Source organism: Monomorium pharaonis, chromosome 1, assembly GCF_013373865.1.
Source record: "Monomorium pharaonis isolate MP-MQ-018 chromosome 1, ASM1337386v2, whole genome shotgun sequence".
NCBI classification, from domain to species: Eukaryota; Metazoa; Arthropoda; class Insecta; order Hymenoptera; family Formicidae; genus Monomorium; species Monomorium pharaonis.
In genome coordinates, this window is record NC_050467.1 from 16,228,805 (window position 1) to 16,253,006 (window position 24,202).

At 35.8% G+C, this 24,202-nt stretch overlaps 2 protein-coding genes across 3 annotated transcripts in view; one reads left to right on the forward strand and one right to left on the reverse strand.

Moving 5' to 3' along the window:
• Nucleotides 1–24,202, reverse strand: part of LOC105836408 — a 198,634-nt gene that overhangs the window by 150,549 nt on the left and 23,883 nt on the right. The window lies entirely within an intron of this gene.
• LOC114254896 (retrovirus-related Pol polyprotein from transposon 17.6) lies at nt 17,849–23,091 on the forward strand. Its single transcript, XM_036292683.1, has 2 exons — nt 17,849–17,925; nt 18,531–23,091. The coding sequence occupies exon 2, from the start codon at nt 18,594–18,596 to the stop codon at nt 22,767–22,769; it is 4,176 nt and encodes a 1,391-aa protein (XP_036148576.1). The 5' UTR covers nt 17,849–17,925; nt 18,531–18,593; the 3' UTR covers nt 22,770–23,091.

Sequence of the window (24,202 nt, forward strand, 5' to 3'; positions counted from 1 at the left end):
TATAAAATATGTCCATATTTGTTTACACTAGTCTTTTTTTCTAAAATTTCTGTTTAGTATTAAAAAAGTCATATTAAAGAAACAAAAACTAACAAGGGAACCTTGCGAACCCGTAAATTCTGATTTTAATGAAACTTGGCATAAATGTAGAGGGGGTGAATACATGAATTTAGAAATTTTTAGTTGGTGCCCAAAAACGGTTTGAAGGGGTGAAACCACCCTTCAAAGTTGAGACGATTTTTGCGGTTTTTCGATATATCTCGTAAACTAAACAAAATATTAAAAAATGTTTCATACAAAAGTTTTACAGCATAAATACCTTCATTTAACTACGCTATTTATTTTTCGAAAAAAAATAAATAGCATAGTTAAATAAAGGTATTTATACTGTAATACTTTTGTATGAAACATTTTTTTATATTTTGTTTAATTTACGAGATATATCGAAAAACCGCAAAAATCGTCTCAACTTTGAAGGGTGGTTTCACCCCTTCAAACCGTTTTTGGGCACCAACTAAAAATTTCTAAATTCATGTATTCACTCCCTCTACATTTATGCCAAGTTTCATTAAAATTTGAATTTTCGAGTTTGCGAGGTTCCCTTGTAAGTTAAAAATAATTTTCGCATTACTTCTTTTTAGAGAATTAAACATAAAAAGTAAAAAAAATTGTCTATGTATAATCATATATATTCCATGAATAATAAATATATGATTTATATGGAAATGTTTTCCATTTCTTCATGTTTAACTTTTTATTTAAATAAATGTGAAAATTATTTTTTTAATTAGTTTTTATCTTTTTAGTATGATTATCTTTTCTTATATCAAACAGAAATTTTACAAAAAACCTAGAATGATTTTAATAATAGTCTTATGATTAGTATAATTAATATTATTTATGTTAAATAAACATTTCCTAATCAAAAACAGTAGAGTATTATTTTTTGAATAACTTTTTTCATTGAAATCATTTTGTATATAGGGTAATTAGAGAGAGGAATTGAAAGATTATACCAGTAGGAAAAATATGTCACTTGTGTTTAATAAAATGCGATCAGTTGAACTTACGTTAATGCCATGGAATTAATTACAGTTGTATGTGTATTTGACGTACTACATATTTTTAATTTCTTGTTTTTAATACTGTTGTTTTCATGTTATAAGTATGACAGCACCGTATAAGAAAACGTGTTTCTTATAACTTTCTTATAACATTTTCTTGATAATTTTATGTAAATTATTATTCAAGAGTTACACAATATTTATCTCGATTAACTTGTTATTTTATTAGTTAAAATTCCGTATTGTTAGTTTGTTTTACTAACAATCATATTATATATGTTTATTACAAGATAAAATCGCGTCTTACAAGAAAACCTTCAGATCTGTTAATAACCAATTTTGATGAAAATTATGTACATTGTAGAAGAACCGTTCATGTGTATCTCAGTAAAGAAATTTTCAGCGATGAGGTTTAATTTCTGAGAAAATAAAGTGTAAAGTTTTCGAAAAAAAAGAAACAAGATTTTAGACGCGTCCTATATACTATATATGCTCAAAACTTCGATTATTTATCGAGTATTACGGCTCACCGGACAGTCTGTGCAAATCGTACGTTGCAGATCAAACTCGTGTTCCGCTCTTGCTTAATTATTTTAAATAAAATGATAAATGTTTTATTTTAAATCTTGATATTGTAAACAATATTCACCATGACATTTCTGTAAATTTTTATTAAATTTAATTCTAACAATCAACAATGGGAAATCTTTTTTTAGTTGCCAGTAACATTAAATTAATTTAAAAATTCGGCTATACATGGGATTTAAATTATCGATATCTTTTTGTACGTTTATTGTATTTGTATGTTTCTTGATTAAAAATATCTCTGCTATCTCTCTCTTTCTTGTGTATTTTTCACAGTGCAGAATATATGGTGCTGACCAATTAAACTCGTGGCAATGTGTCAAACGATGTCTGCTAATTACCTATATGAATGACAACTTTCATGCTTCTTAATATCATTATTTTTTAATCCGTGTCTTTAGGTGCCACTTTGTTTACCCAATATAAACCGAATCATGATCATTACAATTGATACAATATATTATTTCAGTCTTTGTAGTTAAAAAAAGAATGTGGAGGTTTGAAGATGTCGAAAATTAGCTTGCGTTTAATTGTTAATTAATAACAAAGCCGCTGATAAATATAGAACTTCTTTATTCTTTATGGTATTAATTACAACATTTTTAAGTAAAAAATCCACTCAGAATCGTTCTAGAGTGAATAATTTCGATGTTCTAATGTAAGATATAAAATTTTGTATTTGCGGTTTTATTACGATTCCGGTCAAATTAAAAAGAGATTTTTAAAAATCGTAAAGATATTTCCTTTCTGTTGGCTTACCTTTAGAGTTTATACTTGAAAAATTAAAAATAAAAATAAAATTAACAAAATGACGTTTAAAAAACAAAAGAAAATTTACATTTTTTGTTTTTTAAATGTCATTTTGTTAATTTTATTTTTATAAAATCCATAGCTTTGTTATTAACAATTAAATACAATTAAACATCTTCAAACCTCCATAGTCCCTTTAAATCCAATCTGTCTTTACTTTTCCTTATCAAAATATCTGATTTTCCGAAACGGTAAACAAGGTTTTTAAATCTGACTTTTTAAATTTCAGACTAATAATGTTATTGCTAAGGCCTTTAAAGAAAGTAACATTATGCAGTTTTTGGTATCGAAAACTATCGGATTGTTCCTTTCCGTTATGTTAATTCTGTGACTTTTTATTTGATTCAATCTTATCCTAGATATTGATATGTTTATTATTTTACCTGGAAAACAGTTGTTTAATAAGATATTTTCGACTATCTTATTTTATTTTATTATTTTTGGGGATTTTTTCATTCCGAGAATAAGATTATATGGTCAACAAGACTGATAATTGTGTTAATTTTATGTTTAAACGACTGGTTAGAACAGACATTCACATAACAGCCTGAAAAGATAGGTTTACGATGCATCAATCCGTGAGTAAAATGTTTACCTTCCCTGATTGCTCTTGTGTCAAAAAAAAGATAGGGCCATATGTTCCGTCTCATAAATAAAGTTTCAAATACATATTATTTGGTAAAATAGTAAACATATTATACATAAGTATCTATAAAACACCGAAACATCGAAATTTTTTCAAATAATTATTTTCCAAGTCATTAAAAAAAATATGCATTAATATTTGAGAGACAATGGGAGATCTCATTAAACTACCAAAAATTTTCTCATAAAATTACAGTCAATTAAAGCTAGTGGAGCTAAGAACTTAATTGCATGTAAAAATTGTTTAAACTCTAGTTTAGTGTATATGTTATGGTTAAACCCCGCGCGGGTGTTCTTAGGATTGACTGATCAATGCGCGGAATAATCAAGCGTTCTGGTCAAAGCTCGAAATAGTTTTGTATTTCGGCCTTTGACTGATAGCGTTTTGGTCAAAGTCCAAAGTGATTTTTTCGGTTTCTAACTTTGACCATGTTAGTCACTCCTAGGATGGACTAAAAACATATCAGTCGGAACGCCCGCACAACGGGGTTTGACCATAACATTTATATGTATTTTTATGAGCATCTCGTTTAGCGTGGAAAGTCGCAAACTTATGTAGTGCAGTGAATGCTTTGCACACACACACACACACACACACACACACACACACACACACACACACACACACACACACACACACACACACACACACACACACACACACACACACACACACACACACACACACACACACACACACACTAAGGGATGCAAGGGGGCCATCGGCTTCCCCTCCCGCATCCACCCCGTCCAAGTCGTTAACCTATGTGGACTTTACTTTGCTTGCAATGTATATGGGCAATCCCTGTATTACATAGATTAACGATATATACATAGATTAACGACTTGGACGGGGTGGGTGCGGGAGGGGAGTCGAAGGCCCCCCTTGCACCCCTTTCCGTGTGTGTGTGTGTGTGTGTGTGTGTGTGTGTGTGTGTGTGTGCAAAGCATTCACTGCACCACATGGGTTTGCGACTTTCCACGCTAAACGAGATGCTCATAAAAATACATATAGACATTTGAAATTCGCGCATTTTTTGCATTGCTTGTGCTAGACAGCAACGCATTCGTGCCGTGAATCGCTCACGAATAGCAGACAGATTAGAACACCCGCAAGACGCATAGCGGGCTTAGACGGCGTTATTGTAATCATACCTAGGATTGATTGGTCAATGCGCAAAATAACCAAGCGTTTTGGTCAAAATCCGAAGTGATTTTTTCAGTTTCTAACTTTGACCAGCCACTGTTAGTCACTCCTAAATGGACTAAAAACATATCAGTCAAAGCGCGAAATACAAAACTATTTCGGGCTTTGACCAAAACGCTTGGTTATTCCACGCATTGACCAGTCAATCCTAGAAACGCCCGCGCAATGGGGTTTGACCATAATATATATACATATTGAAATTTCTGAAAAACCCTTCTCAATCGCTTGGAACATCGAATCCTTAGAGATATTACTGAATAGTGAAGTTACATCAAAAGATATAAGTATTTTATCCAGTTTTATGTTTGTGTTTTTGATAATTTCGGCAAATAATTAGTTATCTCTTACGTATGATTTTGGATATTGTAAAATATTCAGATAACGTGTTACATTATACAGGTTTTCTTAATGAAGCAACAATGATCTGTAATTGATAGCCAGATTTGTAAACCTTTGACAGTTTATAACATGTGAAAAAATTTTCATTGGTACTTTAGAACTTTAAACGTATTTGTGTCGACAATATCTTTGTAATGCCATGTTTTAACTAATTTATTTACTTTAGAAGTCACTTGTATAATCAGATCTTTGTTATTTAAATTAATAACATGTATTAATTCTATGTATAATATATAAAAAATAAAAGCAATTGGTAAATAATGAAATAAAAGAAATTCGTGAAAAACATTTTTATTTTATTTTTTGCAATTACATTTAATTATTCTTTTTATTTTCGTACATTTTTTAGGATGACTGCTATTTATCATAGAAATACCCAAACATAAAATTTAGACACACCATGAACATCTTATGAAAGCCATTTCTTTTTTCACAATTACAGGATTTCGTAAAAAGGGATTCAAAAAAACATATATTATTTATATTTAATAAAATAATTCTTTCTTCAATTAATTTTAAATCATACAGTTTTTTGACCTTAGATTGTTGTTGCTTTGCATCAAATTTGAAATAATCAACGAAAAAAATACAAATACAAACAAAAATCTTCTGCAAATTGCCTTTAAAATATTAAAATATAAAACAATGGTAAAAGCATTAGATACAAAAAAAGGTATTCAAAATTGGCTGTAATACTTTAAATAATAAAAAACAATTAATAATCCAAAAATTAATAAAAATGTTATCGTAAATATTTATTTACAATATAAATATATAAAATAAAACATTTTATTTAAAAAGAATACATTAATGAGGGCAGTAATACGAGTCGCACATTGGATTGCCAGATCCAAAAATCAAATTTATCGGATATTTTGTCTTTGGAAACAAAACCTAGCCGGACAAAACCGGACAGAAACAGTAATCCTTAAACTATATTAAATACACAATTTTATAAGAAATTATTTCCAATATTGTTTTTCCAACAATTTTAAAAAGTTTCTATGAATAAAATAAAAAATAAACTACCATTATTTAATATAAAACATATTTTCCCAGATAGCACACGGACGTCCTTAGGACGTCCTCAGGACGTCCAGGACGGACTTTGTGGATATCCTGAGGACGTCCTGATTTTATCCCGGGACGTTCTCAGGACATCCTGAGGAATAGCAAACGAGCGCCACTTTTTAATCCTCAGGACATCCTGAGGACAGTCTATCAGACATCCTGAGAACAGTCCATCGGACGTCCTGAGGATACCATAGGATTTCTTCAGGACATCCTCAGGAATAGCAAACAATGACCACTTTTTATCAGATTTTTTAGATTTTTTTTTAGGATTTTTGATAAATGTATCGATTTTTTATAAGAAACTTATAAGAAATTTTTTGAAACGTTTCTCAGAAAAATTTAAAAAATAAAAAATTCCGATTAATTTAGAAAATTTTTTAAATATTTCGAAGTATTTTTAACAGTTTTTAAGAATTGAAAAAAAACTTTAACAAAAAATTAAAAATTCTAATTATTTCTACGATAATTTTGTAAGAGGAAGAAGACTATACATGTTTTAGCGACAGTTGTACCTGTTAAAGCATGTTTAATCTTTGTACCCGAGAAAACGGTCACCCATCCAAGTATCAACCATCGCCGACGATGCTTGACTTCGAAGACCATACGCATCCTAACGCTTCGTGATGATCCATGAGTACTTCTTGTTTATGCATACATATTTGTTATAGATCATTACAATAGATGTTGTCAGAAGGATGAAACATATATAGTTAACTTACATTTTTATAAATAAATATAAAGTTTTACAGTTTTTGAAAGTCATTTTTACATATGCGCGCGAAATAGCATGTGGAATAACTTATTAAAAAACTGTTTTTGCGCCGTTTGTATAAAATAAAATTAAAAAATTATTTAATGTCATCTTTTATAATTTTTTAGTATTGTTAATATGCCATATTGTTTCAATAAGTGTAGACATTCAATCTAACTTTAAAGTCAACATTTTTACACATTTGATTTTGCAATACATTCTAGAAATACGTATGATATTCAAAGATTTCTCACTTGCTATATTAATTTATGTTTTTTTCAAAAATTACTATACGTCCAGGATGTCCTGAATACTATTTTAGGATGTCCTGAGGACTTTCGTAGGATGTCCTGAGGACTCTCTTAGGACGTCCTAAGGACTGTTTTGGGATGGCCTGAGGATTGTTTTAGAATGTCCTGAGGACTGTCTTAGGATGTCCTGAGGACTTTCAGGATATCATTCTTAGAACATTCTGTGCTATCTAAAATGTCTGGTATTTATACAGTCATTATATTTAAGTTTATCTTCAGACATTTTGTAGCTAATGAAACTCTTTATACAATATTTTAAGAATAACGTTTTCAGCTAGAATACATATATCCTCAAGACATCCCAAGGATGTCCTCAAGACATGAGTAAAATTTCAATTTATATTAATACTATTACAGAATTTAACATTCTAAACTTACTTTAGAAGTCAAATTTATACATAAAATATTTACAATAATACAACTATTATATCCTGACAAGATCCCAGGACATCCCGGGACATATTCAGGATGATCCTGAGGACGTCCTGTGCTATCTGGGTTATTATTAAAAAATAAATTTAATCTTGTTGTCAACCAAACTAGCAAAAATTTTATTGTTAAATTTACAATGTTTTGATCTCTACTTTAGGTCCTTATCAAGTAACTAAAACATATAATATAACGCAATGGACATTAAAATCGACAACTATTTAGAAAACATAGTAAAATAAGAATCTCAAACCTAAAACAAAATCTACTTACAAGAGTCTGTTCACGCATTGAGCAGTAAGAAAAGTTTCATAAGACACATAATATGAGTCCATGTAGATTTACCTTGTTAAACATAAAATTAAATTTTACATATATAATTTACATTTAATTAATTGTAAACATTTTGTTAAAACATTTAATGCTGAAGTTTTGAAGTTCTGTAATAAATTATTTGATAGTTAGTTTTAGGAAAATCCTAATGGCCTTAACCTTGAATTGTAGGTTTTGCCTTCTACATAATGTAAGTTAATTTTTTCTATTATAATTTGGTTGAATCGACGTCGACCAATCATTTCCAGCTGGAGTGGCCATACTTAAAAACCGAACGTATGGTATATGATGCAGTGTTGCTGTTCGTGCCGCTTTTTTCGCGCATGCGCAGCACAATAGCGGTTGACGCTGGCATGATACAGCGGTGTAGTGTGGACGCAATACGTGGGCGCAACAAAGGCACGAGATGTTTTAGCGGGTTGCTGCTCCTGAGATGGTAGGTTTTTGGCAGTTTTCCTTACCCTTGCAACAAATGTTGGTATTCGATCTTTACGATTCTGCCAAATTAAATATTTTTTATTTTCTACACAAAAATGTGGTCATAATATTATTTTTTAAACACCCTTCCCAGTGAACACATTTTATAGCAGCAATATAACATGGAAGTTACAAGTAATTTAACATTGTTATTCTTGTGATATGTAGGTGCTATATGACATGGAAATAACCTGTTACGTAATATTTGTTATACGCAAGTGATATAGCTGTTATACATCGTTTTGGCGTTACAGTTATTCAACAAAAATTGTATAATCGTAACATAACACGTTCGTATCAATGTTATTACGGAACGATGCGTCGTCGTTGACTCAGAAATCAGACAACATTATAACATCCTGAATGACAGATCTATTTGATAATAAAAAAAATTATTATAAAGATAATGTTTTCAAAAATAACTTGGTTTGTCTACAATTACTGCGCCTAAAATATGCACAAAATCTAAATTTATCATGTGCTGAACAAAAACAGAATAATAAATGTATACTATTCAATTTTTCTTAGAATTACGATCTATATAGTTAACCATTTATTTAAACATTTGAACGCTTCAAAGATTAATGCTAAATAGATCGCAATTTCCATCAAATTATTAAGATTATGGAAAAAGATAAATTTAACAATGAAATTAATAAGTAAATAAATTAATGCTATTTATTTTTAATATGTTTTGCAAAATTTAATTGTTTTTATAAAAAATAATATAGTTGCGTCAGTTTATAACATATAAGTATATGTAGACAATAACAAGTACCCATATCGATGACTCAAATTGGCTTAGCAGGTAGAGTACAAGGTTCGTCATCCTAAGGTCCCGGGTTCAAACCTAGTAGCGGCAAGTAAAAATAAAATAAAAAAAAATAATTTAAATTTAATTAATTAATAAAAATTTATTCTAAATGTAGTATGTGCAGTTGATAAAAATAATTTTTAAAAAATAAAATTTTTATTTTATTTTATTTTTTTTTGTAACTGTTGTGTAACGGTTAGATAACATGTAATTATAACATGTTATATTGCTGAGTCGGAAATTGTAACTTACATGTAAGTTACGTGTAATTTCAGAGTAACGTAACCTGTTATATTCGGTTACACTGCTGCTATATTACTGTGTTCACTTTCTTTATCTCTCCTTTTTTATATTAATATATTATATAAAATAGTGATTGATTTATTTCTACATATGTATAATAAATGATTACATTTTTACATATGTATAATAAAAAGAATATAATAAATTTAAAAATAATTTAATGTAATTAATTTATAATCTTACTCAATAATGTATAAAAGAAAAGAAAAAAATTAATACCGCGTAAAATGTATTATGTATATACATTTTACGCAATATTAATTATGCTACGTCTCGTCCGGATGGATGTATTGTATTAGCGTTCCGCTGCACTATCCTCAACAGGTATATTTAAAGTTATTATAAAATATTATAATATTATTAATAAAAATCTGAAGGTGGCGTGCATGGCGCACACGCCGCGTATGCCGCGCTCGTGCTTACGTATCCAGGGTCCTTCATTATTTTCCTGTTGTGCGATTCCTCGACATCTATTTTTTATACTCTCTCAGTTTTATTAAATTATTAATTTCTAGGATGGGAAAATTTTCTCATAATAGTAGGAAGAGGAAAAGATCATCCTCTGATGATCGTATTTCGAGCCTGGAGAAAAAATTATCCCGTCTTATTGATGCCCTTACAAAGGAATTATTTGGTTCTAATCGGGAAGGAGTAGAGGAGACAGCTTGGAACGACTTGGTCACTCTTAAGTGGCAGGATCTTACTCGGAAAGGTCTTTTGGCAGAACAACGAGACCCGCTTTTAAGAAAATTCTCTCCTTCCGATGCGATTTTCTTCCTTAGAGCCCGCCAAGCTCAATCCGGAATGTAGAGCGGCCTTGAAGAACAACTCGATAGTTAAGCGAGATGATTTTAACTGCAAGGATCAGAATCAGATGGGCGTTGCGCTATGCGCTTTTGGCGAAGCAATCTCGGATTTTCTGAAACCGGAAGTCCAAGGCACTCTTAGTTCCAAAACGCGTTTGGCGGTAGCGAAGGTCAATGATGGTGCGAAGATCCTAGCAGACATTTTTTATCGTTTTTCCTTGTCTAGAAGGACGCAGATCCTGCCTGCTTTAAATCTGATCGCCAAAAATACTGCCGATGCTATCCCTGCGGACAATTTCCTGTTTGGTGCTTCATGTGGTGAGGAAATAAAAAAGGCAACTTCGATGGAAAAATCTTCGAAGGACATCGTAAAGACCCTCTTGATCGTTGCACGAAAGGTTCAACAGCCTATTAAGCAGCCAATCCAGACATCTATGAAGTCGGGAAACTTCCGAGCCCCTACACGAAATTCGAGACCAACGACGACCAGGAGTGCAGGGGCGAGCAGCAGCCGAAGGTCGTCATATCCCCATAAATCTCACTCCAGGAGGAGGTAGACGAACAGGAGGTACATTCGACTAGCAGACTTTCTTTATTTCTTTCTCGCTGGAGAGAAATTACTTCTGATCCAGTAATTTTAGAATCCATTGCGGGGTATAGGCTACCTTTTAGTCACCATCCGCCTCCTCAGCTTACAGAGCCTCCTGTTTTCTTATCTCGGTCTGAAGAACAGATTTGCTCTCAGAAAATTTCAAGGTTGTGTAATAAGGGAGCAATCGAGCCGGTCTCTGACTGTGAAAGTCAATTATTGTCTTCGTTTTTCATTATTAAAAAGCATTCGGGCGGCTGGAGATTTATTTTAAACTTGAAACGTTTAAATAAATTTATTATTGCTCTGCATTTTAAACTGGAGGATTGGAAGACAGTTATCCGCCTTATTTCCCCAGACGATTTTCTCGCGTCCATCGACTTAGAGAACGCTTATTTACTGCTTCCAATCCACCAAGAAGATAGAAAATTCTTACGATTTTGATTTAAAGGTCAACTTTTTGAATTTAAAGCTCTACCCTTTGGATTAGCATCTGGATTAGCATCTTGTATTTTTACGAAAATTTTAAAACCAGTTTTTTACTCTCTTAGAGAGAAGGGCTTTCTGTCAGTTACTTACTTAGATGATTTTCTTATTATAGCACCATCTTACGATCAATGTTTGAAAAATATCTTTGTTACACGAGACTTACTTTTATCTTTAGGTTTTAAAATCAATGAGCGAAAGAGCATGCTTATACCAACGAAGTCCTGTCGATACCTTGGTTTTATATTTGATACAGAATCCTTCTCGATTTCGATATCATCGGACAGACGGAATAAACTTCTCCAGGCGACACTTACTATGTTAGGTATGAAATCCTGCAAAATCCGATTTTTTGCCAGTTACATCGATTCTCTAACATCTGTTTGCCCAGCAGTACAGTATGGTATGTTATATACCAAGATCCTGGAGAGAGAAAAATTTCTAGCTCTCGTAGCTGCGGACGAGAATTTTGATGCTCAGATGTCTCTTCCAATTTCGATTAAAGAAGACCTTCTTTGGTGGAAATCTGTTTTTGCGAACTCAGCGCATCGCAACTTTATTAGATCAGGCGTTTTCAGTCTTGAAATTTTTACGGACGCATCCTTAACAGGCTGGGGTGCCGTTTGTGGTGATGCTCGGACTCACGGTTTTTGGTCCGCAGAAGAAAAACTAAACCACATCAACTACCTAGAACTTTTAGCTATTTTTTACGCTTTAAGATCCTTTGCGTCTCACCTAAAGAGTTTTGAGATCTTATTAAGAGTCGATAATGCTACTGCTCTTTCATACGTCAACCGCATGGGCTCGATCAAGTTTCCACATCTCTCTAATTTTGCTAGAAAAATCTGGTCTTGGTGTGCAGATCGAGATTTATTTTTATATGCCGCATATATCCCTTCAGCTCAAAACTTTGAGGCAGACGCTGAATCTCAGGTTGTCTCTGTAGATACTGAATGGTCTTTAGAACAGAGCTACTTTAACAGAATCAATTCTCTTTTCGGTCAGTTTGACATTGATCTTTTTGCCACAACTATCAACGCAAAATGCCTTTGTTTTATTTCTTGGCTCCCAGATCCTCTTGCGGAAGCAATTGATGCTTTTTCCTTGAACTGGAGTAGTTTTTATTTCTACGCTTTCCCTCTCCATTCAATTTGATTTTAAGAGTTTTACGCAAAATCATCACTGACAGAGCAGAGGGGGTGATGGTAGTTCCTTGGTGGCCGGCCCAGCCTTGGTTCCCTTTATTTAATCGTCTTGTTTCTAGTCATCCAATTCATTTTGTCCCTGACATTAACATGTTATCCTCTCCTTTCAAAGATTTTCACCCGGCATGGAGCAGAATTTCCCTGGCAGCCGCGAGATTATCCGCCAAGCCTTTTTAACCAAAGGTACTCCTGTATCGGCGTTGGAGGCTACGCTAGCCTCGATTTTAGATTCGACAGTTGCTTAATATGCCAAACCTTTTAAGTTATGGTGGCAATTTTGTCAGCAAAAACGGATCAGCTGCTTCTCTCCTCCAATTTCATTATTTCTTGATTTTTTATCCATTTCTCTATCCCAAGTAAGATCATATTCCACGCTGAATACATACAGATCGGCTGTTTCTCTGTTCTCCTCTGACGAGGTTGGATCTCACCCTTTAGTGAAGAGATTTTTCAGAGGGGTTGCAATTTTAAGACCTCAACGTCTGCGTAATGATTTTATTTGGGATCCCTCTCCGGTTGTCGCGCATTTAGCTTCGTTATATCCTCATGAAAGTCTTTCGCTCGAAGTTGTGTCTAAAAAATTAGTAACGCTTTTGGCTCTTACTACTGCGCAGAGATTGCAAACTCTCGCATCCATGAAAGTTTCTAATATTTCTATTTCGAATTCATTAATTATAAAGTTCCAGCAAGACTTAAGACTTCTGGAATCGGAAGATCTCAGCCGTTACTTATTTTTAAGCCATTTGTTGCTAAGCCAGAACTATGCGTTTTTACCTTATCGAAATACTACCTTGAGCTCACTCGAGAGCTTCGACAAGATAGTTGTGATTCATTTTTTATTGCTTTTCGTTCCCTCTATAACGCAGTTTCTGCTCAAACTTTAGGCCGTTGAGTTAAAGCAGAGCTCAATGCGGCTGGCATTGACACTTCAATTTTTTCAGCTCATTCTACCCGGCACGCCTCGACATCTCTCGCGGCCAGTAGGGATGTTAGCTTAGACGAAATTCGGCGTACGGCCGGTTGGAGTAGGTCTTCTGAAGTTTTCGCGCGATTCTATAATCGGTCAATAGTCGAAGTCTCTACTTTTCAAACTATAATTCTTAATACAGTTTAAGTTGTTTAACACAATTTGTTATTGTCGATTAACTGGGATACTTTTAAACCTATAAATTGTTTTTAATATTGTAATAAAAGTTTATTTCATTAACTTTTATTAAACAAATCTGTGCTTTAAATATCTACAATACATCCATCCGGACGAGACGTAGTATAATTAAGAAATTAAACAAACTTACCGTGAAGTTTGATTACAATTATGCTGTCTCGTCCGGATGGACAACCCCTCTCACCCGCTTCCTAGGAACAGATTTGTTGGCTTGGAATTAATGAAGGACCCTGGATACGTAAGCGCGAGCGCGGCATACGCGGCGTGTGCGCCATGCACGCCACCTTCAGATTTTTATTAATAATATTATAATATTTTATAATAACTTTAAATATACCTGTTGAGGATAGTGCAGCGGAACGCTACTACAATACATCCATCTGGACGAGACAGTATAATTGTAATCGAACTTCACGGTAAGTTCGTTCAATTTCTTAATTTTTTAATTTTCTTTGATACATTATTGAGTAAGATTATAAATTAATTACATTAAATTATTTTTAAATTTAATATATTTTTTTATAAAATTAAATTACTTTTTTTATTCTTCACAATGTTTAAGCAGGGGACATAATAGTACCTCGCTTTTCTCACACTTTGTACGCCACTGAACTGGCACTCTTTGCGCATGCGTGAAAAAAGCAGCACGAACAGCAACACTGATATGATGTACGAAATATGACGTATCATATTTGACTTATCAACCGGACACCGGACAAAAGTCCTGAAAACCCTACTGTCCGGGTCAAAACCGGACAGTTCGCAACCGTAGACTCGCACATGTTGCCTGGCAAACTGCACTTGTTCTCAACAAATAATCGAAATTCCGAACATATATGGGACGCATCTGAAACCTAAATTTTTCTGAAAACTTTACACTTTATTTTTTTGGAAACCAAAATCCGCTGCTAAAAATTCCTTTATCCAAGTACACAAGGAGACAGTCCCTCTATATTATGTATAACACATCAAAATCGATTATTAATAGGTTTTCTTGTTAGAGGAATATGCCATTACTTTTGCCCTTATTTTTGTAAATATATTTACGAAAAATACTCGTAAAATACTCAAAAAATTCGTTTTATTATTAATTTTTATATAATAACCGAAGATCGGACATTTGAGGGAGAAAATGGAGAAAGGACGAAAAGCAAGAAAGCGTGAAAAAAATCGAAGTAAAGCATTAGAGGAAAGATGATGAGAAAAACGATTGACGAGGAAGCGGTGCACGGAAAGAGCGCCAGAAGGCACAAGCGGAAAAAGGAAGAAGGAGGGAGCGAAGATAGAGAAGTGATGACAGATGGCGCGTGGGCAGAGAAAATCGGAGAGTAAGGAAAGAACGTAGAGAAGAGCATTGGAATAAGAAAAGTGAAGCCTGGTCTACAATAGCTGGAGTAAGCATTGAGTAAGAAGTAGAAGTAAGGTAATTTCCTTTTGCGCTATGACTGACCGAGCGTTAAAAAAGGCAGGAGTAGAAGTAAAACGAAATGAAAATAATTTATTTCGCTTACGCCTTTACGCCAGCTTCTTTACACTAGATTAATCCTTTTACGCCTAGTCTTACTTCTTACTCCATCCTTACTCCAACTATTGTAGACCAGGCCTGAAAGACGGTAGTAAGTATGAGAAAGCAAAAGATCGAGCTGTGCGCATGGACGGAAGAGGATGAAAAGCCCAATTGGCCATTAGGAAGCAAAAGCGAAGAAAGGGAGATAGCGACGTATGGCGGCGAGCGTGCTCGATGAAAATTGGTCGGTATATCAATATATTGATTAAATATATTAAGGTGGAAAGATCGATGAGGGGAATCAAACACATGGAAAGAAGGTTGGGAGACAGGAAAGTGAAAGCAACGGAGAGAGTAGGCGTGAGAATTTGTAGATCGAAAACAGGAGTTAAAGCAAAGGAGGATAAGAAAGAGGAGAGAATGGAGAAGCTGAGTAGAGAAGTGAGGAAGATGTGGAGATGTTTGGAGGAGGTGGTGAATCTATTGAGAAAATTGTACAGGAAGGTGAGTGGCGGGAGAGAAGGAGGAAGCAGGAGAATACTAGAGATCTAATAGAGAACGGAGGAAGAAGATGGAGGTAGAGAGAGAGAGAGAAAGAGAGAGAGAGAGGTGTAAGTGAAAAGGAAAGAGAGAGGGAGTCTGGAAATGAAGGAGAAAAGGAGAAGAGAAGAGGAGAGATGAGGAAATAAGGCTGGAGCAGAACATGACGAAGAATAGGAAGAGTAAGGCGCTGAAGTGTATAGCAAAAGTGACACAAGTGAGAAGAACAGAAGAAGAAAGGTTTGAATGCAAGAGAAAGAGAGAGCAAGAAGAGAAGATAAAAGAAAAAGAGAGTGTAAGAGTGAGAAGAAGGAAGGACGTGAACAAGGATAGAAGAAGGGATCAAAAGTAAGAGAGGAAGAGCAAGAAGAAAAGGTGAAAGAGAGAGAGTAAGAATGAAAAGGGGAACATGGACAAGGATGGAGCGAGGACGTGCAGGAGGAGAATACGAAGAGCGGGAGGGACTTAAAAAGGGAGAAGGAGAGGATGGAGAACAGTGGCGGTACAGGAGGCCAAAGAAGAAGGAAGATGAGACCCACACAGCACACTTTATCCTGAGGATATCCCAAATTATCCCAGACAGACGAAGGCGATCCCACGGATGTCTCAATGAGTAGCTCCTGGGATATCCTACAAAAATATCTTAAAATATCGTAAAATATCTTAAGATATCATATGATATCTTATTAATATATTTCGATATCCCCCAAAAATATCTTAAAATATTATAAGATATTGTAAGATATTCATTAATATCTCACGATATCTTATTACATCCAAATAATATCCCATCACATCTTTTTTATCTCTACAATTAATGGAGCATAAATCAAGTGTAAAGAGAAAGTTAATTATAATGTAACAAAAGAGTGACAGAAGCGTAAATTAAATCTTTAAGAAACGTAGATTAAAACGTCAGAACATAAAGAAAATACACTTATGGAAACAATGTGGCATATTAATAATATGCTACATATACTAAAAAATTATAAAAAATGACATTAAAAAAATTTTTTTATTTTATACAAACAGAGCAAAAACAGATTTTTTAATAAGTTAGTCTACATACTATTTTGCGCGCATATATAAAAATAGTAAAAAAAGTAAAAAAATGGTAAAACTTCATATTTATTTATAAAAATATAAGTTAACTATACATGTTTTATCCTTCTGACAACATCTATTGTAATGATCTATAACAAATATGAATCCATAAACAAGAAGTGTTTATGGATCACCACGAAGCGTTAAAATGCGGACGGTCTTCAAAGTCAAGCGACATTGGCGAGGGTTGACACTTGGATGGGTGACCGTTTTTTCAGGTATAGAGATATTAAACTATTAAGCATGCTTTAACAGGTACGACGGCTTGGCTGAAACATGTTATATTATAGTCTTCTTTCTCTTACAAAATTGCCGTAAAAATAATTAGAATTTTTTATTTTTTGTTCAAGTTTTTTTCAATTTTTAGAAACTCTTAAAAATACTTAGAAATATTCAAAAATTTTTTAAATTAATCAAAATTTTTTATTTTTAAAATTTTTCCGAGAAACGTTTCAATTATAAAAAATCGAAACATTTATCAGAAATCCTGAAAAAAATTTTTTTAATTCTAACAAATTTTTTTACTAGGGTATGTGAGCGTTAGGTTGGTAGTCCGGGAGTGAGCTAGGTTGGTAATGCGAGAGTTAGGTTGGTGGAAGAAGGGCAGTAGGAAAAGAATAGGCGGCGAGACAAGAAGTAAATAAAGCATGTGCGAGTAAATGTATTACGAGAAATTTAATTGTCCAGTAATCCCTCACAAAATCAGAAGTGGGATTCGAGATCCGGGATTTGGAATTCGATTCTCTCGGGCATCTCGAGTGGCAAGGCACGACAAGAACGGACATCGTTTGGTGGCGATTGTCGCGGATGTTGTGCGCTGACGAGTGGCCGGCGTAGTTTGGTGACGAGCGGCGGCATATCGTTCGGTGACGATTACCAGTGATATCGTTCGGTGACGATTCACTGGCATAGTGTGATTGCGAGCAGCGGCATATCGTTCGGTGACGATTGCTACAGATTCGCTCTTCGCCATTGATTGAAGTGGCGATTGCGCGTAAGATTGCGCAGATCTCGTTCGGTGGCGAGTGTGCAACAGATATCGTTCGGTGACGATTACGAGAGACATTATAGAGAGTGTCAAGAGTGGTGCATTGCTCGGTGGCATTGCTAAAAGACAGTTACGACACGAGAAGAGCGCTAGAAAGGACGACGTAGTGGAAACGCGGTCGGCCATATTGGAAGATTTTGGCGCGAAAAGTGGTAGTGTGGCCATTGTGCATGCCAGAAGACGGAACGGCGGCCATATTGCCATCGAGGTCGTGAGGATACACCCGCCATAAGAGGACGCTGGCTGGCGGTATCGATACGCAGGTGGCGTCAGGGTGACGTCCCATGGCGCGTATTGCGATACGCGCGTATCGGGCGTATCGAACTCTGCAACCAATCACAGACATTCCGCTGCTTTCAGTACGCCGAAATATGTCTCTTATGTCCCATGAAGCGGATTACGCGGAAGCGGAACGAGCGGATCACCAATCATGGGACTGTTTCAACGGAATTTTTGAAAAGGTTCTATTAGAACGATCCCGTGATTAGTGATCCGCTGATTCTGCTTCCGCGTAATCCGCTCCATGGGACATAAGAGCCACATTTCGGCGTATCGAACATACACACACACAAGCATGCGTGGCCATTTCTAACCTTTTCGTGCCCATAAGAAGTACACAAAAAGTGACAAGGAGTACCACGCGTAGTACTCATAAATCTGAAGAGGTTATAGTAAAAAGAAGTAAATTATATACACCGCCCAGTGCACACGCCATGTAACATTATACGACTGTGCATATATATGTGTGCGATCCGCTCGATTATGAATTTCCGCGGATCGTCAACGTATCAAAAACGGCGGATCGTCTGTCATTGGTCGAAATTTAATACGCCCGATACGCGCGTATCGCAATACGCGCCATGGGACGTCACCCTCAGAGTGTCGATCGATATATCGATAAAGCGCAGTGCAGAGACATTAACCTAAACCTAAGCAGAGGAATGGAGAAGAATCTAACGCAGTTAAAAGTGGCCGAACTGAAGGAACGGTTAGTAGCGCTAGGATTGTCGACCACAGGTACGAAAACGGAACTAGTGAGCAGATTGTGCGCCGCGGATCCGTCAGGAGAGTATATCGGGAATTTCCAGATGGAAGAAAAATCGCCGGAAGCGGCATCAGGAGCTGCGGAGCCCATGAGAAGTGCATGGGGGATGGAGGAATTGGTACGAGAGGTTGCCTTGTTAAAAAGAGAGAGAGAAGTAATGGAGCGAGAGCGGAGATTACTGGAGAGAGAAAATGAGCTGCTGAGAAGCTCGCCAAGTTCAACGGCAAGTTTACAGCAAGCACCTCACAAAATTGGTGTAAAATCTGTAATCGAATTGTTGTGCGATTTCGATGGAGTCAAGCCATTGTTCTGCAACTGGGAACGTCAAGTAAAGTTGTTATGTACGACCTATCAACTAGATGACAACGCGGCCAAAATTCTCATCGGTGCGAGAGTGAAAGGGAAAGCCTTGCAGTGGTTACACTCTTCACCGGAGCATATTGAGATGAGTGTGGAAGAGCTATTGAAGAAGATGACGGATATGTTTGACTTGCGGCCAAGTAAGATGGTGCTGCGTAAGGAGTTTGAGAGCAGAAAGTGGAAACCAGGTGAAACTTTTAGCGATTATTATCATGCTAAAATCGTGCTCGCAAATAATGTGCCTGTAGAAGAAACGGAACTCGTGGACTATATTATTGACGGCATTGCGGACACACAACTACAGAATCAAGCAAGAATACAGCGTTTCAAATCCAAAGCGGAGCTGCTAGCGGCATTTGAAAAAATTACTATTTCGGATTGGAAAAATCGGAGCGGACGGAACGTGCAGAACCAGAAGACAGGCAGTCGAACAACCACTCCAAGTTCCTCTGAGAAAACTGACAAAGACATCAGCAAGGGTCCACCAAAGATAGTCAGGTGTTACAACTGTGACAAGACAGGACACTGGGCCAAGGAATGTCAACTTCCAGCCAGAGAGAAAGGAGCGTGCTTCAGCTGTGGAGAAACAGGACATGTAGTAAAAGACTGTACTAAAGGTCAGGTGAACTATGTACATGAAATGTCGTCTCAGGAGGAAGAGTTTAAACAGCTGGTAACTTATAAGCTAAGTAACTCGAAAGTAAGTTACACATTTCAATTAGAAACGTTGATAGATACCGGGAGTCCAGTTACGTTTGTAAAAGCAAAACATTTACCTAGTCATTGCATTAATAAATTGAATATTGCCAGTGAGCTTTGCGGTATTAACAATAGTAAGTTAAATATACAAGGAAGTGTTAACGTGCACATTTGCTTTGATGGAGTAGAAAAGAAAGATTTAACTGTATATGTGGTTCCTAACGATACCATGAGAGTATCAGCTGTGCTAGGTAGAGATGTTTTAAAAATATTTGGGTTAAGTTTGACCAAACCGTCCCGTGTAAATTATAATACGGCTGTAGCTGAAATTTTAAATATTGAAGTTAGCAATGATACGGACATTGTGAATAAGATGAATATAAGTTCGGAAATTCCGGTTGAATATCAGGAGAAATTAAAGGAAGAGTTTAGGCATAAGTATGTTGAAGCAGAGAGTCCGGTAGAGCCAAAAATTAAAACGGAGTTAAAACTTGTTCTTACCGATACTAAACCTTTCCATTACAATCCGCGTAGATTATCACAATATGAAAAGACAGAATTAAAGAAAATTTTGGATAATTTGTTGCAGAAAGGTATAATTAGAGAAAGTGAGTCCGAATATGCCTCTCCCATAGTTTTGGTTAAGAAAAAGAGCGGTGATCTTCGTATGTGCGTAGATTACAGGCATTTAAATAAAATCATTTTGCGGGAAAATCATCCAATACCAGTAATCGAAGAGCAAATAGAGATAGTTGGTAATAAATGCTATTTTAGTATCTTAGATCTGAAAGACGGTTTCTACCACATAAATATTGTAGAAGAATCGCGGAAGTTCACAGCATTTGTTACTCCGTTTGGAGTATTCGAGTTCACGAAAATGCCTTTCGGGTTGAAACCAGCTCCCCAAATATTTCAAAAGCATATATATAAGTCATTTAAGAAGCTAATAGAGAGTGGTGATGTAGGCGTGTATATGGATGATGTGATTGTAGCTACGGTAACAATAGAGGACCACATAAAGGTGTTGAGTCAAGTTTTTGAAATATTAAACGAAAATAACCTTGTACTCAGATTAGATAAGTGTAAGTTTTTATATACTAATGTAGATTATTTAGGTTATTCGGTATCTAGCGAAGGCGTAGGACCAACTAAAGCGGGCGTGCAAGGGGTAATAGATTTCCCCATACCGCGGGATATTCATAGAGTTCATTCCTTTGTCGGACTTTGTTCTTATTTCCACAAATTTATAAAAGACTTTTCGGTTCGAGCGAAACCATTGTATGACCTATTAAAAAAGGATACTAGCTTTCAGATGGGAGAGCGAGAGTCGAAATCCTTCGAGGATTTAAAAGATGCGCTAGTCAAAGCTCCTGTATTGGCTGTGTTTAATGCAAAAGATAGTACGGAGTTGCATTGCGACGCCAGCTCTATAGGGTTTGGAGCGGTGTTATTACAAAAGAAAGCGGACCGTAAGTTGCATCCCATTTTCTATTTTTCAAAACGTACGACTAATACTGAGAGTAAGTATCACAGTTTCGAATTGGAAACTCTGGCTATCATTTATGCGCTGAGACGTTTTCGCAATTATTTGATTGGCGTAAAATTCAAGATAGTTTCAGATTGTAACGCGTTGAAGCTTACCCTAGATAAAAAAGATTTGAATCCTCGAATTGCCAGATGGGCATTGGAGTTGCAAGATTATGACTACACTATCGAACATCGCAGTGGAAATAAGATGAAGCACGTCGATGCTTTAAGTAGAATAACCGATGTTCTAGTAGTAGAAGACAATCCTTTCGAGTTTAACTTATCAGTTTGTCAAAGTCAAGATGCCACAATCAAGGAGTTGCGTGAACGTCTAGAGAAAAAGGAGGATCGCGACTTTGAATTAAGAAACGGTATTGTATATCGGAAGATGGGAGACAGCTTATTATTCTATGTTCCTGAAAATATGGAATCTAATGTAATATACAGATATCACGATAGCATGGGTCACTTAGGATTAGATAAAGTAAGAAGCATTATTAAGAGTAGCTATTGGTTTCCGAACATGAAGAGAAAGATAGAGAATCACGTCCAAAACTGTCTTAAATGCATAGCGTTTTCGCCGAGTAGCGGTAGAGTAGAGGGGTTCTTGCATTGCATCCCAAAGGGAAATGTTCCTTTTGCAACAATACATATCGACCATTACGGTCCAGTGGATAAGCAACGTTTGTGTAAACAATACATATTTTTAGTAATTGATGCATTTACTAAATTTGTAAAGCTATATGCTACTAAGTCTACTACTAGTAAAGAAGTTATTGTCTGTCTTTCTCAATACTTTGCGTATTACAGCAAACCAAACGTTATCGTCTCGGACAGAGGAACAGCGTTCACCTCTGCTGAATTTACTGAATTTATTGAAAAACAAGAGATAAAGCATGTCAAAATAGCGACTGGCTCTCCTCGAGCTAATGGACAAATTGAACGCGTAAATCGCGTTGTGACTCCGATGTTGGCGAAGATCACTGATAGTTCCGTGGGTGACCACTGGTATAAAATGTTAGAAGAAGTTGAATACGCGCTAAATAACACAGTACATAAATCGACCAAAGAAATTCCTAGTAAATTGCTGTTTGGAGTTACGCAGCGTGGTAAAGTCACTGACTATATAAAAGAATATGTCGAAAACGATGTAAACGATAAAGATCTAGATTTAGGCAAAGTTCGGGATACTGCTGCAAAAGAGATTGAGACTAGTCAAAAATATGCAAAAGATCACTTTGATCGCAAAAGAAAAAAGCCACATCAGTACGAAGTAGGAGATCGCGTAATGGTGCGAAATTTCGATAGTAAGGTAGGCGTGTCAAGAAAGCTGATTCCGAATTTTAAGGGTCCGTACGAGATATCAAAAAAATTGCGAAACGACCGATACGTGGTTAAAGATATAGAAGGACATCAGATAACTCAGAAACCGTACATGGGTACGTGGGAAGCGGCGAATCTGAGACCGTATGTGGTTTCTGCCTAAACAAAGTCCATTTGAAGAATAGTCATAAAACACGATCGAACCAAAGATACTCGTTTGTTTTTGTATTATTTAGTGTTAAGTATATTATACCACTGACATGTATTTTGAGTTATGGTTATGTATTTCAAATTGAATTATTATATATGTATTCGGGAAAGCCCGAGACGGGCTAGTGTCAGAATGGCCGAATTGTGAGCGTTAGGTTGGTAGTCCGGGAGTGAGCTAGGTTGGTAATGCGAGAGTTAGGTTGGTGGAAGAAGGGCAGTAGGAAAAGAATAGGCGGCGAGACAAGAAGTAAATAAAGCATGTGCGAGTAAATGTATTACGAGAAATTTAATTGTCCAGTAATCCCTCACAGGTATATTACGATATCTCAAGAAATCCCTTGGACATCCTCTGGATATCGTTTGAGATATCTACAGGATATCAAATCGGTGGACATTTGTGGCATCCCTTGGATATCCCTCGGATATCGCAGACGGTCCACGGATATCCAACGATATTGCGATATCCCAAAATGACATCCCAGAGACATCCCTAGGATAAAGTGTGCTGTGTGGGGAGATGGGCGGATACAAGGAGGATGGACGGAGAGAGGTCAGAATGGGAGGAGAAAGTACGGAGATGGATTGAAAAAAAGGAGGAAACAAGAAAGAAGAAAAGAGAGAGAAGCCTAGTCTGGAGAGGAGTGGAAGGAGGAGTGAAATGAGAAGAGGATGTGTAAAGGGAATTATAGAGAGAGCATTAGAAAATAGGATAGGGATAAGAGGGTAAGAAAGCAGAGCAGAGACAGGGAATTGGGTCATAATAATGGAACTAGAGGAGATGGATGACAGGGAAGAAATTTTGGCGAGGGGATGGGAACTAAGATGTAGATGGGGGTGGGAGTTGATGAGAATCTATCAATAAAGGAGATGAAAAGGAAATGGAGGATCGTGGAGACCACGAGAAGGGAAAAAGCGAGGGGGCAAAAGGTGGAAATTACGAATAGGAAAATTTGAGTGCAGGAAGAAAGTGAAATTGGGATGAGGAGTGAAAGAGATAAAGAGAAGAGGATAATACAAGTGAGAAGGGAGAAGAGTATAAGGATTTAGGCGAAGATGGAAGAGGACAGGTCGAGATAGAGTAAAGAAAGGGAGTTAGAGGGGACACAAGGGAAGATGGATAAAATTTGCAAGGTTGCACAATGGCTAGGGCGCGTAAGGTTAGAAGGATATACATTATAAATATTGTATGGAAGTTTTTATAGATGTATCTGACGAGTTAGAAGAGAAGGAAAATGTGAAGGGTTTGGTGATTCCCTTAAAAACATCCCGGCAACCCTAAGGGGAGTCCGGAATAAACTACATACAAGTCAATTAATATCTGTTTATATATAAACAAAATAATATTATGAGAACAGTAGAGCAGTTGTGATGAAGCATTTTAAGTGA

Coding starts and splice junctions, on each gene's coding strand:
- LOC114254896 (XM_036292683.1), top strand. CDS start 18,594: ATGGAGAAGAATCTAACGCAGTTAAAAGTGGCCGAACTGAAGGAACGG.